The sequence below is a fragment of the Mustela nivalis genome (genome assembly GCF_964662115.1).
Source record: "Mustela nivalis genome assembly, chromosome: 13".
NCBI classification, from domain to species: domain Eukaryota; kingdom Metazoa; phylum Chordata; class Mammalia; order Carnivora; family Mustelidae; genus Mustela; species Mustela nivalis.
The window spans coordinates 2,288,893-2,304,374 of record NC_139032.1 but is presented as its reverse complement, the minus strand read 5'-3'; the positions used below and the strand labels follow the sequence as shown (position 1 = coordinate 2,304,374).

The following is a 15,482-nucleotide window of genomic DNA, read 5'->3' as shown; positions in this document are numbered from 1 at the left end:
GGGCTGTGGGAACTGTGGACTGAGCTTTCCAGACCTTCCGCAGAAGGAGAAAGCCGGAAGGCAGAGGAAGGGTCCTGTGAGGGGTCCGGGGTGGCTCTTTTGGGACTAGGTTCAAGCTGGACCTTTTAGGTGGGGTCATGTGTGAAACAGCAGTTGAGCAGAAGCAGGAGCCCTCCGTCAGATCAGAGTTCTTTTAAAGAAGCGTTTTCTGGTTTGGTTTACAGACCCCACTGAGGTGGAGGAGAAATAGAAACTTTAAAATTGGCCAGTCAGGGGCGCCTGGGTGGCTCAGTGGGTTAAAGCCTCTGCCTTCAGCTCAGGTCATGATCTCAGGGTCCTGGGATCAAGCCCCGCATCGGGCTCTCTGCTCGGCGGGGAGCCTGCTTCCTCCTCTCTCTCTGCCTGCTTATCTGACTGCTTGTGATCTCTGTCTGTCAAATAAATAAAATATTAGTTAAAAAACTCAATAAAAAAATTGTTCAGTCAGAAACTAAGAAGATAGTTCTGTAATTACATGTGACTAAAAATACATAATACAGATGGTCAAATCATTCTAAAAGATTTTTAAGAGGCAAATTTTATGTTTTCCAGTTCAGGTCACCTTTTTTTTTTTTTTTTTTAATTGTGTTACGTTGGCCACCGTACAGTACATTATTAGTTTCTGATGTGTTCCGTGTTTCCTTGTTTGCATAGAACACCCAGTGCTCCATGAATCCATGCCCTCCTTAATACTCCCTGCCGGGCCAACCCATCCCCCCTTCCCTGCCCCTCCAAAACCCTTAGGTTGTTTACTGGAGGCCATAGTCTCTCATGGCTTGTCTCCCTCCCCCTCCAGTTTCCTCCCCTTCACTTTTCCCTTCTTTCTCCTAATGTTCTCTATGGTTTTCCTTGTGCTCCACAAGTAAGTAAAGCCATATGATAACTGACTGACTGCTTGACTTATTTTACTCAGCGCAATCTCCTCCAGTCCCATCCATGTTGAGGCAGAAGTTGGGTATTCATCCTTTCTGACGGCTAAGTAATACCTTATTGTATATATATGGACCACATCATCTTTATCCATTTGTCTGTTGAAGGGCATCTTGGCTCTTCCCACAGTTTGGCGACCATGGCCATTGCTGCTATGAACATTGGGGTGCACGTGGCCCTTCTTTTCAGTACATCTGAATCTTTGGTGTAAATAAACAGTAGTGCAATTGCAGGGTCATTGGGTAGCTTTATTTTTAATTTCTTAAGGAATCTCCACACTTTTCCAAAGTGGCTGCACCAACTTGCATTCCCACCAACAGTATAAGAGGGTTCCCCTTTCTCCACATCCTCTCCAACACTTGTTTCCTGTCTTGTTGATTTTGGCCATTCTAACTGGTATAAGGTGGCATCTCAGTGTGGTTTTGATTTGAATCTGCCTGATGGCCAGTGATGATGAACATTTTTTCATGTGTCTGATAGCCATTTCTGTGTCTTCTTTGGAGAAGTGTCTGTTCATGTCTTCTGCCCATTTTTTGACATGGTTATCTGTTTTGTGTGTGTTGAGTTTGAGGAGTTTTTATAGATCTTGGATGTCAGCCCTTTGTACTGTCATTTGTGAATACCTTCTTCCATCTCAGGTCACATTTTTAAGTAGTTTCAGGTTGTTGCATTGTGAGGCTGGGATTTTGATAATATTGAAACGATGTTTTGGCCAGAGTCCCAGGATTGCCCAGACCCTGATGTGCCTGTCGCCTGTCCTTTTGACATGATTAATGGAGCCATCTCTCCCATGAAAAGTAAAAACCAGTTAAGAGGAATTCAGGGTTTCTCTTCATTCTTAGCTGAGCCAGTGCTGAATAGCTCTTTGCAGAGCTTGCTGGCTAGAACACAGCTCAGAGGGCTTTGGGCTTGAGTCTGTTCTTGACCCCAACTCAGGGCTGCCCACCTGGTTGCCATGGTGATGAGGAGAGTCGTGCTTTTAGCAGTGGCACAGGGAGGACTAGCCCTGGTTACTTAGCAGATGGTGCCTTGAAATCTACAGTGTGTTTCTTTTAGATAGCAGATGGCCACACTGTTCTTCCTTACGCAGTCTGACAGTCTCTGCTCGAGTGGAATGGCTCCTTCATTCACATTTAATGTAATTGTTACTGTGGTTGGATTTACATCTGCTGTTTTGCTGTTTTTTTCTTTTTATTCTTGGTTCCTCTTTAAACTGTCTTCTTTTATGTTAAGTGAATAGTTTTATTTATTTATATTACTTATGTATTTATTTTTAGCAGGGAGAGGCAGACGGAGAGGGAGAGAGAGAGAATCCTAGGCAGGCTTCATGCCTGGGGCTGGATCCCCCAATCCTGAGATCATGACCTGAGCTGAAATCAACAGTCTGACTTTTAACCGACTGAGCCACCTGGGTGCCCCAAGTAAATATTTTTAGAGTACCATTTTGAATTCTTCATTTATTTTTTCTTTACTTAGAAAAAATAATTTTCTTAAAAATAGGTAAGCAAGCAGCTGCTCATGAATAAGGAAAGTGATTGATTGCTCTAGGAATTACAGTATACGTCTGAGTTTCTGCATTGGAGAAGCTTTACACCAGTGTAATTCTTTTTTTTTTTTTTTAAGATTTTATTTATTTATTTGAGAGAGAGACAGGGAGAGAGAGCATGAGTGAGGAGACGGGCAGAGCGAGAAGCAGACTCCCTGTGGAGCTGGGAGCCTGATGCGGGACTCGATCCCAGGACTCCGGGATCATGACCTGAGCAGAAGGCAGTCGTCCAACCAACTGAGCCACCCAGGCGTCCCAACACCAGTGTAATTCTTGTCTCCCTCTCTCTCTCTGCGCTGTAGTTGGCGTCTGTGTCATGCCTGTGTATGTCATCAACAAGATGGTACAGTGTTGTAAGCATTGCTCGATGCTTTCATGTCTTTTGAAGAAACTAAGACAAGCACTGAGAAAAGAATTTTACGTTTTCCAGCTTTATTCACGATTGTTAGTGTTCAGGATCTGTCCCTCTAGGGTCAGATACCGCCCAGTGGCACTTCTTCAGCATTTCTCCAGTAGTCCTTCCTCTCGAATCATACAGGAGTTCCGCTGAGCAGCAAGTTCTCTCGTGCTTTGTCTGTCTAGGAACATCTCTATTTTGCATTTAGTTTTGGATGGATAGTTTTGCTGGTTATAGAATTGCTTCTTGGCAGTTTTTTCTCCCTCACTACAGGCATTCCTTGGAGATACCACGGGTGTGGTTCCAGACCACTGCTATAAAGTGAATATCACAGTAAAGCAAGTCAAGTGAATTTTTGGTTTCCTAGGGCATATAAAAGTCATGTTGACACTGAACTGTAGTCCACTAAGTGTAACAGTAGTGTGTCTAAAAAACAATATACATATCTTATTTTTAAAAAATTTCTAAAAAATGCTAACCATCATCTGAGCTTTCAGGAGCCATAATCTTTTTGCTGGTAGAGGGTCTCGTCTGCTGTTTAAGGCTGCCGGCCCATCTGGGTGGTGGCAGCTGTGGCCGTTTCCGAAAGTAAGACAACCCTGGAGTTTGCTGCATGGACAGACTCTTCTTCCAGGAGCAGTTTCTCTGTAGCCCGTGATGCTGTATGGTAGTGTTGTACCCACAGCAAAACTTCTTTCACAACTGGAGTGCGGGATGCCTGGGGGGCTTAGTCGGTAAAGCATTTCCTGTGGCTCTGGGTTCTGGTATCGAGCCCTGAGTTGGGCTCCCTGCTTGTCTCTCTCCCTCTGCTCCCCCACCCCAAGCTTGTACTCTCTCTCTCTCTCTCAAATAAATAAAACCTTACAAAAACCTGAAAAACTGGGGTCCATCCTCTCCAACCCTGCTGCTGTGTTATAGCTACATTCGTGTGATATTCTAAATCCTTTGCTGTCACTTCAGCAGTCTTCACGGCATCTTCACTGGTGTAGATTCCATCTCAACCACTTTCTTTGCTCATCCGTAAGAAGCGAGTCCTCATCTGTTCAAGTCTGATCACGGGATTCTAGCAGTTCAGTCCCGTCTTCAGGCTGCACTTCTGATCCTGCTTCTCCTGCTGTTTCCCCCTCATTTGCAGTGACTTCCTCCACCGCAGTCTTGAACCCCTCAAAGCCACCCATGAGGGCTGGAATCAGCTTCTTCCAAATTCCTGTTGATGTTGATAGTTTGACCTCTTCCAGATAGTGAATCATTTCCAGGATGTTTTCGGTTCGCTGTTCCCTAACCCATCAGAGCAATCACTGTCTGTGGTAGCCACAGCATTATGAAATGTATTTCTTTAAAAATAAGACTCGAAAGTCACGATAACTTCTTGATCCATGGGCCGCAGAATAGATGTGTTACCAGCGTGAGAACGGTGTTAATCTTGTTAATCTTCCCAGAGCTCTTGAGTGACAAGTTGCACTGTTAATGAGCAGTTCTCTTTTGAGTGGAATCTTTCTTCTGAGCCATAGGTCTCAACAGTGGGCATGGAACTGTGAGCCATGTTGTAAACAGACGTGCTGGCCCCAGGCTCTCTTCTTCCACGTAAAGATGAAGGGCAAAGTAGATGTAGCATAATTTATTCCCCCTCAATTCCAGTGTCCTTCACGTAGAGCGACACAACAGTTGTTTCAGGTGTGCGGTGCAGAGATTGAGCAGTCCGGTGCCTTACTCGGTGCATCACGATCCATACGTGTGCTTGTAAACCCCATCGCCCGTTTCACCTGTTCCCCTACCCAGCTCTCCTCTGGTAACCATCCGTTGGTTTTGTATAATTAAGAGTTTGTGTTTTTTCTTTTCCTTTGGCTCTTAAATTTCACATGAGGTGAGTGAAATCACGTTATTTGTCTTTGTTTGCCTTATTTCGCTTATTGTTATACTGTCTGGATCCATCCTCTTGTTGCAAATGGCAAGATTTCCTTTATTTTCTTTCTGTGGTTAAGTAACATTCCAGCGTATGTATGATACACCACGTCCTTCTTCATCTGTCCGTGGACACTTGGGTTGCTTCTGTATTGGCTATTGTAAATAATGCTGCAGTAAACATAGTGGTGTAGATATCTTTTTGAATTAAGTGTTTTGTCTTCTTTCAGGAGCTACCCAGCAGTAGAATTATTGGATCACAGGGTAGCTCTATTTTCAACTTTCTGAGAAGCCTCCGTCCTGGTTCCCTGGGCAGCGGCACCAGCGTGCATTCCCAGCACCAGTGCACGAGGGCTCCCTTTCTCCACAGTGTATTCAACACTCGTTTCTTGTGTTTTCGGTTGGCGCCATTCTCAGGTGTGAGGGGCTCTCTGTGGATTCGATCTGTATTCCCCTGGTGAGGAGTGATGTCGAGCATCTTTTCCTGTCTGTTGGCCATCTGGGTGTCTTTTTTAGAGAAATGTCTGTTCATGTCTTCTGCCTATTTTAAAATGGATTATTTGTTTTTTTAGGTATAAGTTGTGTAAGTTCTTTTTATAGATTTTTGGATGCTAACCCCTTATTTGATAATGTCATTTGCAAATATTTTCAGCCTGCTCAGTAGATTTTTAGTTTTGTTGGTGGTTCATTTAATTGTGCAGAAGTTCAGTATTTCACTGTCGTCCCGGTAGCATGATTTTGCTTTTGTTTCCCTTGTCTCAGGAGACATCAAAAAAATGTTGCTGTGACTGATGGCAGAGAAATTACTGCCTGTGCTCTCTTCTAGGATTTTTCATGGTTTCAGGGCTCAAATTTAGGTCTATTCCATTTCAAATTTATTTTTGTGTGTGATGGAAGAAATTACTTGTTTCATTCGTATGCGTGTAGCTGTCCAGTTTGCCCCATTTGTTAAAGAGACCAGCTTTTCCCCATTGAATATTCTTGCCCCTTTGTTGAAGATTAATTAGCCATATAATTTTGGTTTTATTTCTGGGCTTTCTATTCTGTTCTATTGATGTTTTTCTGTTTTTTTGTTTTGTTTTGTATGTGTGTATGTGTGTGCTAGTACTGTACTGGTTTTTTAATTTTTTTTAAAGCTTTCTTTATTTTAAAGAGAGGGAGAGGGAAAGAGAATCGGAAGCAGGCTGTGCACTCATGTGACCCTCAGATCATGACCTGAGCTGGAACCATGGCTGGACACCTGACTGGGCCACCCAGGCACCTCAGGACCATACTCTTGGTGACTGTGGCTTTGTAGTATAACTTGAAGCCTGGGGTTGTGATACCTTCAGTTTGTTGTTCTTTTTTAAGCTTACTTTGACTATTTAGTGTCTTTTGTGATTCTATAAAAATTTTAGAAGTATTTGTTCTCGTTCTGTGAAAAATGCTATTGGTATTTTGAGAGGGATTGCATTAGATCTGCAGATGGTTTGGGTAACATGGACATTTTAACGGTCTTCGTCTCCCCTATCCATGAGCATGGAGCATCTTTTTTTTTTTTAGGATTTTATTTACTTGACAGAGAGCGCACACACACGCAGGCGGGGAGTGGCAGGCAGAGGGCGAGGGAGAAGCAGGTTCCCTGCTCGTGGGGCTCCATCCCAGGACACTGCGGTCATGACGGGTTCAGGACCTGGGCCGAAAACAGGCTCAGCTGATGGAGCCCCCCAGGCGCCCCGACACGGAGTAGCTTTCCATTTGTGTTGTCCTCAGTTTCTTTTGTCAGCATGTTCCAGTTTTCACAGTACACACATCTTTTACCTTCTTGGTTAAGTTTATTCCTGGGTATTTTATTGGTTTTGGTGTAATTGTAAGTGGGTCTGTTGTCTTCATTTTTCTTCATGGTATTTCATTATTGGTACTTAGAAATGCCGCGGATTTATATATATTGATTTTGTATCCTGCGACTTTAGTTTTTGGTGGAGTCTAGGGTTTTCGGTGTAGTACTGTATCGTCTGCTGGTAGTGAAGGTTTGACTTCTTTACCAGCTTGGAAGTCTTCTGTTTCTTTTTGTTTTCTGACTGCTGTGGCTCGGACTTTGGCTACTGTGTTGAATAAAAGCGGTAACCTACTCGTCTTGTTCCTGATTTTAGGGTAAAACCCATAGTTTTTCACCACTGAGTGTGAGGCTAGCTGCAGGTTTGTCATATATGGCTTTTATTACATTGAGATACAGTCCCTCGAAGCTACTTTGTTGAGGGTTCTTATCAGCAATGGGTATTGTACTTTGTCAGGTGCTTTTCCTGCATGTCGAAATGAGTGAGTGATTTTTATCCTTTCTCTTATTGTTGTATGTGTCATGTTGATTTGTGAATATTGAACCATGCTTGTATCCCAGGAGAAAATCCCACTTGATTGTGGTGAATGATTTTTTTTCATGTATTGCTCGGTTCAATTTGTCTTTTTGAGGAGTTTTGCATCTGTCTTCATCAGAGATTCTGGCCTGTAGTTTTCTTTTATTGTTGTGTCTTTATCTGGTTTTGGTATCAGGGTAATGCTGGCCTCATGGAATGAATTTGGAAGCTTTCCTTCCTCTTTTATTTTTTGGAATAGCTTGAAAAGAGTAAGTATTAACTCTTCTTTAAATGTTTGGTAGAATTCACCTGTGAAGCCATCTGGTCCTGGACTTTTGTTTGTTCGGAGTTTTTTGATGAGTGATTCCGTTTCGTTGTGGGTAATTGGTTTATTCAAATTTTCCATTTCTTTCTGATTCAGTTTAGGGAAGTTATATGTTTGTAGGAATCTACCCAGTTCTGCTCTATGTCAGTTTGTTAACATACAATTTTTCATAATGTTTTCTTACAGTCCTTGGTGTTTCTGTGGTTTTGATTCTTTTTCATTTCTCATTTTGCTGATTTCAGTCATCTTTTTCCCATGAGTCTGGCTAAGAATTTATCGGTTTTTTTGATCTTTTCAAAGAACCAGCTCCTGGTTTCATTGATCTGTTCTGTTGTGGTTTTTTTGCTTTTGTTAGTCTCCCTATTATTTATTTCTGCTGTGATATAAATGATTTCCTTCCTTCTACTGGCTTGGGGTTTTAGTTCCTTTAGATATAAAGTTAGGTTGTTTATTTGAGATTTCTCTTGCTTCCTAAGGTAGGCCTCTGTTGCTACAAACATCCCTCTTAGAACCGTTTTCGCTGCGTTCCCCCAATTTTGGACCGTTGTGTTTTCATTCACATTTGTTTCCATGTACTTTTTGATTTCTAAGTTGACCCGTTCATTGTTAATAACATGTCATCAATCTCCATGTGTTTGTGGTCTTTCCAGATTCTCCCTTCTGGTTGATTGCTAGTTTCATAGCGTTGTGGTCAGAAAAGATGCACGGTAGGACTTTAAGCTTCTTGAATTTGCTGAGACTTGTGGGCTAATATGTGATCTGTTCTGGAGAATGTTCCATGTGCACTTGAAAAGACTGTACATTCTGCTGTTCTGGGAGCATTTGGAATGTGTCGTTAGATGCATGCGGTCCTGTGTGGCATTCAAAGCCACTGGTTCCTTGTTGATTTTCTGTGTGGCTGACCTACCCGTTGATGTCAGTAGGGTTAAAGTCCCCTCCTGCGGGGTGCGCTACTGTTGATGACGTTGTTTGTTATTAAATGTGTTATGCCTTGCAGCGCTCCTACTTTGGGGGCACAGATATTTACAATTGTTATGTCTTATTGTTGGATTGTCCTCTTTTTAAATTTGTTTTTTTCAAGATTTTATTTATGTGTCAGAGGTAGAGAGAGAGAACGTCAGCAGGGGGAGAGGCAGAGAGAGAAGCAGGCTTTCTGCTGAGCAGGGAGCCTGATGCGGGGCTTGATTCCAGCACCCTGGGGTCATGACCTGAGCTGAAGGCCCGAGGCTCCGGGCGTCCGGCCTGCCGTCTTGGTGATGGTGTAGGGTCCTTCTGTCTTTCCGGTCTCTGTCTTGAAGTCTGGTTTTTCTCCTGCAGCACTGCTGCCCCAGCTTTCTTTTCACTTCCTTTTGCACAGAAATTCTCTTCCGTCCCTGCACTCTCAGTCCGCGTGCGCCTTTAGGTCTGAAGTGAGTCTCCGGGAGGCCGGTGTGTGGATGGTGTTGACTTCCGTATCCGCTGTCACCTGTGTCTTCTCTTCGGAGCCCTTAGTCCCTTAGGTCATGGAGGAGGACGCACTTACGGCCACTTTGTTACTTGTTTCACGATGGTTTCTGCAGGTCTTCCCTGTTCTTTCTCTTCTCGCGGTCTGCTGGCCATCTTGAATGATCTACGGGGAATCCTTTCTCTTTATTTTGGAATATCTGTTACAAGTTTGTGATTTGTGTGACGCTTGGTTGGCGTCTCACGTCTCACGCTCCAAGCCGGCTGTGTGGGATGTTGACGGTCGCCTACGTCTCACCCGTTCCAAAAGCACCGCATTTTACTGCTCCCCGCCGCGTTGTAGGGACACGGTGTCCTACTTTACATCTTTGTTTTGTGAATCCCTGGACTGATTTTTAGAGATAGACTTAGTTTGACTGCTTTTATGCTTCTAACATTTCTCACTCCTGCTTATGGTCTTCCAGAAGATACCCCTTCGGTGTTTCTGGTAGGGCTGGTTTAGTGCTCATGAATTCCTATAACTTTTGTTTGGGAAGCTGTTTCTCTGTCCTCCTAGTCTGAATGACAGCCTGGCTGGATGGAGTTTTCTCTGGCACATTTTTTCCTTTCAGCACCATGACCCCATCACGCTGCTGTGAAGCGTCTGCTGGAAGACCTGCTCGCAGCCTTAGGGGGACTCCCCTGGATGACTGTCTCTCGCGGGTGCCTTTTTTTTTTTTTTTTTTTTTTGGGAGAAGGAGGGCGGGGAGGGAGGGGAGGCGGCAGAGGGCGGGAGAGGGGGAATTGTAAGCAGGCTGCATGCCCTGCATAGAGCCTGGTGTGGGGCTCCGTCCCGCGACCCCGAGATCACGGGGAGCCGAAATCAAGAGTTGGATGCTTACCTGACTGAGCCACCCAGGCGCTCTTTTCCTACTGGTTTTAAAATTCTCCCTTTATCAGTATTTTCTGCCATGTTAATTCTAAGTATTTTGGGGTGGGCCTCCTTTGGTTTATTTTGCAGGGGACGCTATACCTCCGGCATCTGGATTTCTGTTTCCCTCCTCAGATTTAGGAGCTTTCTTTCTCCAGATACATTTTCTGCCCCATTTTCTCTCTCTGCGCCTTCCGAGAACCTGTAATGCAGATGGTACTGCTCTTGGTGCCGACGGTGAGTTTCCGAGATGCGTTCTCGGCTTTTCTCCCTCCTCCTCTCTGCTGCTCAGCGAGCTTGTCTCCCGTCCCTGGCGTCCGGGCCGTGGGCCGCGCTCGCGTCTCGTCGGGTTGACCGTCCAGCGCGCGTAGCGTATTTCTAGTTCCAGTCACTGAGTTCTTCGTCTCCGGTGGTTTTGTGTTTTCTGTCTCTCGTCAGGGGCCTCACTGACACGAGTGAGGCGTCCTCCGCTCTTCTCTCCAGCCGGCAAGTGTGTTGGCGACCTGTACGTGACACTGTCCGCCGGGCGGGTTTCTTAGGCCGAGTCTTAGGCCGCTTATCTCGCTGGGGTTGTTCCCCGGTCTCCGATGTGCACGTGCTCTTCTGTACTCTGCTTTCGTCGAACTCTGTGCGTCTGCCTCCCTGCTTTGGGAAAGTCAGCCGTGTCTCCCGCTCTGGAGAGCCGTGGCCCCAGGAAGAGGGGCTCCGGTCATGTCCAGCGGTGCAGTGTCCTCTGCTGCCCAGGGCCTGGCACTTCAGGGACTGTTGCCTGTGTGGTGTGTGTGCCCTGCTGCTGTGGCCCGGCCCCTTCCTCCTTAGTCCGCTCCTCTGCAGAGCCGCACTCTGCCTGGTGAGGGCAGGGTTTGGCCCGGGGGTTGGTAGCCGGCCAGGCTGGGGCCACCTTAGCCTAACTTGAGTCGGACCAGCTGTTTGTCGGAACTGCACTGTCACCGGACCCCACCGGAGAAGCTTTTGTCATTGGGCGGGCCCTGCAGTCTCACCAGATGTCTGACGCCAGCCCGCTGCTGGGGCCGCAGTCAGACTGGTGTGTGTGGTTGTCTTCCCCTCTCCTGGGGGCAGGAGTCACCGTGGAGAGGTGCAGGCCTCTCTCGGGGCTGCTGGCACCACTGGGGATGGGCTCGGGCCTAAGGCATATTGGAGGGCTTAGATTCGCAGGAGAAGGCAGGGACGGGGTTCCAGGAGCCAGCAAGGTGCGTGCTGGTCCACTGCCAGCAGGGACCCGCAGTGCCCAGGGACAGCTCCTGGGGGACCGGGCCATGCCGGAGGGGACGGGGCCGCAGGAGGTGTGTGGGAGTGAGGTGCCCGGTGTGGGCTGGGCCCCTGTGGGAAGGGCGTTGTAACTGCCCCCGAAAACCCTCCGGAAAACCCTGCAGAGGCTGGGCGGGTGGTGGCGGGTGCATGCTCTTAGCGCCGCGCTGCTCCTGCGGGTTTCTGCGTGTCTGGGCTGGGGGTGTGCGGAGGGAGATGGCACCTGCCGGCTCGTCGTTCTCGGAGGGGTCTCCCGGGGATCCCCGCCCTCCCGGCCCCGGCTCTGAGGTTCGCACACAGCCGTCCCGCCTGTATGCGCTGGGCCTCCTCCAGCCTGCGGCCGCTTCGCCGTGACTCGGTGAGCCTGCCGTGCCGCCCCCGGTCCCCCTCCGGCTCCCCAGGGCAGAGCTGCGGGTTTGGAGTTTTAGGTGCTCAGCCCCACTGGTTGTAAGAACCCGCAAGGTTCGTCCAGTCTGGTTTTCAAAGCCCAGTGTCATGGGGGCTCGTCTTCCCACTGTGGGCCCCGGGGGCCTGGAGTGGGGTCTGCGCTCCCCCCCTCCGCACCGGGTGCGCTTCTCCCTCCTGCAGACGGCCTTCGGGTTCGGCAGGCTCCAGACCATGCTCGCCCTTTCTGTCCCTCTTGGGTGTGCCTGTTCTCTACCTTGAGCTCTGGAGAGTCTGTTCTGCCCGACTTTGGGTCCTTTTCTGGCTTGTTTACAGTCATGTCAGTGTTCTGTTAGTGTAGCCGTGGGATGAGGTGAGCCTGGGAGCGTCCCCCTTGGCTCTTGTTCCCAGAAGTAAGATTTGACATCATTTTTTTTTTTAAGATTTTATTTATTTATTTGACAGAGAGAGGTCACAAGTAGGCAGAAAGGCAGGCAGAGAGAGGGGGAAGCAGGCTCCCTGCTGGGCAGAGCCCGATGCGGGGCTCCATCCCAGGACCCTGAGACCATGACCTGAGCCGAAGGCAGCGGCTTAACCCACCCAGACACGCCCCCTCCCCCCTTTTTAGATATGCCCCCGGGGCCTTTATTTCTTCTGAAGACGTTTTGGTTCCCCGTGTCCAGGCTGCCCCCTTTCCCGTGTGGTCTGCTCGCTGACGCCCTGCTGGTCTCCTGGGCTCAGTTCACTTTCCTTCGTCTCTTTAAGTGTTTTCTTGGAACCGAGTATTTGTATTTTTTTCCGGCTTCATCGGTTTCTGTCCGGAGCTGCAGCTGCCCGGGCCCCCCGGGCTTGGCCTGTGTCCTCAGGCTGCCCCGGAGTCGTGGCGGCCGTGCCCCCAGCCTGTACCGCCGACGCGGTTTCTCTGAACTTCTGTTCCCTGAGTGTGGGTCACGTCTCCTAGTTTCTTTGAAAGGCTCGGAATTTGTCGTTGAATACGCCGTATTTCAATTAATACATCGTAGCAGCTCTGGTTTCGGGGTGGTGTTTTCTCCCTGAGAGTAGCGACGGTGATGGTTTCCCTCGGTGATGGCCTGGGCCTGGCTCTGCAGGCTGTCCCGCACCTGCCGGCGGCTCTGTGCCCGGGCTGCTTGCTCTGGCTCTTGGCGGCTCCCGGGCGCGGTCGGCGCCTCCGCTGTCTGCGCACAGGCGTGTGTGGGCTTGGGGTGCCCTGGCCCGCGGGCCGTGCCGGGGCCTGCGCTGGTCCACGTCCCGGGCCCCGTGGATGCCTGCACTCGCACCCGGGCCCAGTCTCTGCAGGGATGTGGGGCGGAGGTCCCCTGGCCCTGGGCCCACAGAGGGCTATGGCTGGGCTGGCCCGTTGCCGGATCCCCTCTCTGAAGGGCATGCGCGCCATCCTGCAGCCCTTCTGGTGGAAGGCGAGAGCTGCAGGTTATGGCGGCGTGTCCGCCGTGCTCCAGGCAGCCAGGAGCAGGGAGAGGGCAGGCGCAGCCTGGAGAGGACGGCCGGGCTTGGGTGGGCGCACTGGCTGCGGTCCACAGTTCGTTGGAAGCCCGGGGTCACTTTCTGGAGGGCTGCCGTGATCGGCGAGTGTCTCATCCCGCACGGTAGCTGCTTTTCGGGACGGAGCGGGCCGATCTCCCTGTGTGTGTGCCAGGGCCCCGGTCGCACCGCTGATGCGGTGTGGAGAGTCGCCTGGCCTGGGGCAGCTGGGCGGGGCCCAGGCAGCAGGAGTCCCAGGTGCCCAGCTGAGGTCTGGCCCTGGGAGGTGGCATCGGGGACGGAGCGAGCAGGTGGGAGCAGGGTCTGCGTGGGCTGCTTCCTCAAGACGAGCTCATCCCACGTCCGCTCACACGGATCCCCTGGGTGCACAGGTCCCACCATGCGGGCCGCCGTGCGGGGCTGTGGCTGGAAGCGGCCCCGCACGCCCAGCTGCGAAAACACCCATAGCTCCGCGTCGGTCAGAGCCCGTGAGGGCCGGTCAGCTAGCGGCAGAACACCGGTGTCGTGGAAGCCGGGTGGGGGGGACATGGGGCCTGTCGGACGTTCTCTTTCCTTGGGCGTGCGTTGGGAAATGGTCCTAATGAGAGGGCAGGGAGAGGCGGCGGCGAGACAGGCTGTTTCCCTGGGGCGGGAAGAAGGCGGGAAGCAGCCAGAGGGAATTGCTGGGCCGCGACCGTGATCTGCGACGGCGGCGGAGGCTCGTCCCCGTGGCGGGGGACTGGAGCTAGGCCAGTGTCTTTCCACCTGGAGACGCAGAGAATCCTACGGGCTAGTGAGAGAGACCATGCGAGTTTGGAAACCAGTAGCCTCCCCCTGAGAGACGGTGTCGAAAATGGGGGGGAGGGACCGGACCCCGTCACAAGGGCTGTCGTAGGTGTGCGCCGCCTGGAAATAACTCCCTTGCAGAGGGTGGGGGTCCCCCACCTCACGCTTTGCTGAGCCACATGGAGGCTGGATCATGGGGAGGGACCCTGGTTGTGTCTAGCTAAGTGATGGTGTTTTGGGATCTCTGCTGGAAGGTTTGAACTTCATGGGGTTGTCAGCGAGCAGACTGTGTAACGGTCAGTCCGAGGGGGATGAGGGAAGTCACGGGCTGGGCGGCTCGGGGTGCCCTGGTGCGCCTGATGCCCCGTGTCCCCCCGTGTTGCAGTCGGGGCAGTGCCGGTCCTCTCCAGAGACAGCGCGTCGGGGAAGAAGGGCCGCCTGAGCCAGGCGAGGACGCCGCACAACCCCCTGGACTCCAGCGGCCCGCTGATGAAGAAGGGGAAGCAGAGAGAGGGCCCCAAGGCCAAGAAGCCAACCTCGCTGAAGAAGGTACGCGGGGGAGGCCGGAGCTCGGAGACGCCGCTCTGCCGGCCTGTGTCACGTCTAGAGCTCGGAGACGCCGCTCTGCCGGCCTGTGTCACGTCTAACCGCTGTAGCATCTGCAGACCTGATGTTCGTCCTGCCGGAGCGTGCGCTCTCGGCGTGTGTGTGGTTCTCTGGCAACGACCCCCTCCGTGCATCGGGCGGCAGAGGGCACGCAGCAGAGCGCCTCCGCTCCTGGAGACGGGCTCCTTTGCTTGTAATGCTCGGCAGGTGTTGTGGGCAGAGAACCAGGAACGGGGGCTACTGCCCGCACCCACCCTGGGGTGATCTGGCTGGTGTGCAGATTCTGGAATATGGGTTCTGTTGGGGCTGGCGCGGCGGCGCTGTCTGGCCTGGGTCCTGCGTGCCCGCCTCTGCACATCTGGGGGGCGTGGGCCTGGCCCCTGGGGACGGAGGGCATGTCGCTGCCGTGAGGGTGCAGGAAGGTGCCGTGCCCACCTGCTGAGGTGGGGTGGCTTGTTTAGCAGAAGGGCTTATTCGTAAGGACGAGTACTTAGGTGTTTGAATTGCTTGTTTCATCTTAAAGATCATTTTGAAAGAACGGCAGGAGAGAAAGCAGCAGCGTCTCCAAGAAAACACCGGGGGTCCTGCTCCCGCCAGTGACACCGCGCTGGATGGCGAGAGCGGTGGTGACGACGGGGCCCCGGAGCAGGCTGTCCCCTCAGGTACCGCTGTTCCGGTGGCCGTGCACCGCGCCAGCTCAGGGCGGCAGCTGTCGGGGTGCTGGCTGGCCAGGCGGTGTTCTGTGGGCCGGCAGCGCTCCTGCCCCTGCGCCTCTTGGGCGGCGGGCCGAAGGACAGGGCGGGGCCGAGGGTGTGCTGTGTGGCATCGGATGCTCCCCGTGAGAATGAAAAGCACGAACCACGTAGCTGCCTGCCCAGCAGCGTGAGGGTCATGGGTCGCAGGGGGCATGTGTCAGTACGCCGCTGCCCGAGCTGTGCCTTCAGAACAGCCCGCAGAGCGTCGGTGCGTGGCTGGAGCACTTGTCACCTTTGTCCTTCTGCGGGGAGGGGCTGTCCCAGAGATGCCACCCTGTGAGATGTGCTCGGGCCTTCCCCGCCCTCGGCCCGTGCGCCCAGCGTGGCCCGGGCTGTGTGCTGACTTGCTTCTCTGTG

At 51.3% G+C, this 15,482-nt stretch overlaps 1 protein-coding gene across 2 annotated transcripts in view; it reads left to right on the top strand.

The window, feature by feature from the left end:
- Positions 1-15,482, top strand: part of SECISBP2 (SECIS binding protein 2) — a 44,200-nt gene that overhangs the window by 20,781 nt on the left and 7,937 nt on the right. For both annotated transcript variants that reach the window (XM_082694184.1, XM_082694185.1), the window contains exons 11-12: positions 14,150-14,313; positions 14,894-15,032. In XM_082694184.1, coding sequence (XP_082550310.1) covers positions 14,150-14,313; positions 14,894-15,032 — 303 coding nt within the window. The remainder of the gene's footprint in view (positions 1-14,149; positions 14,314-14,893; positions 15,033-15,482) is intronic.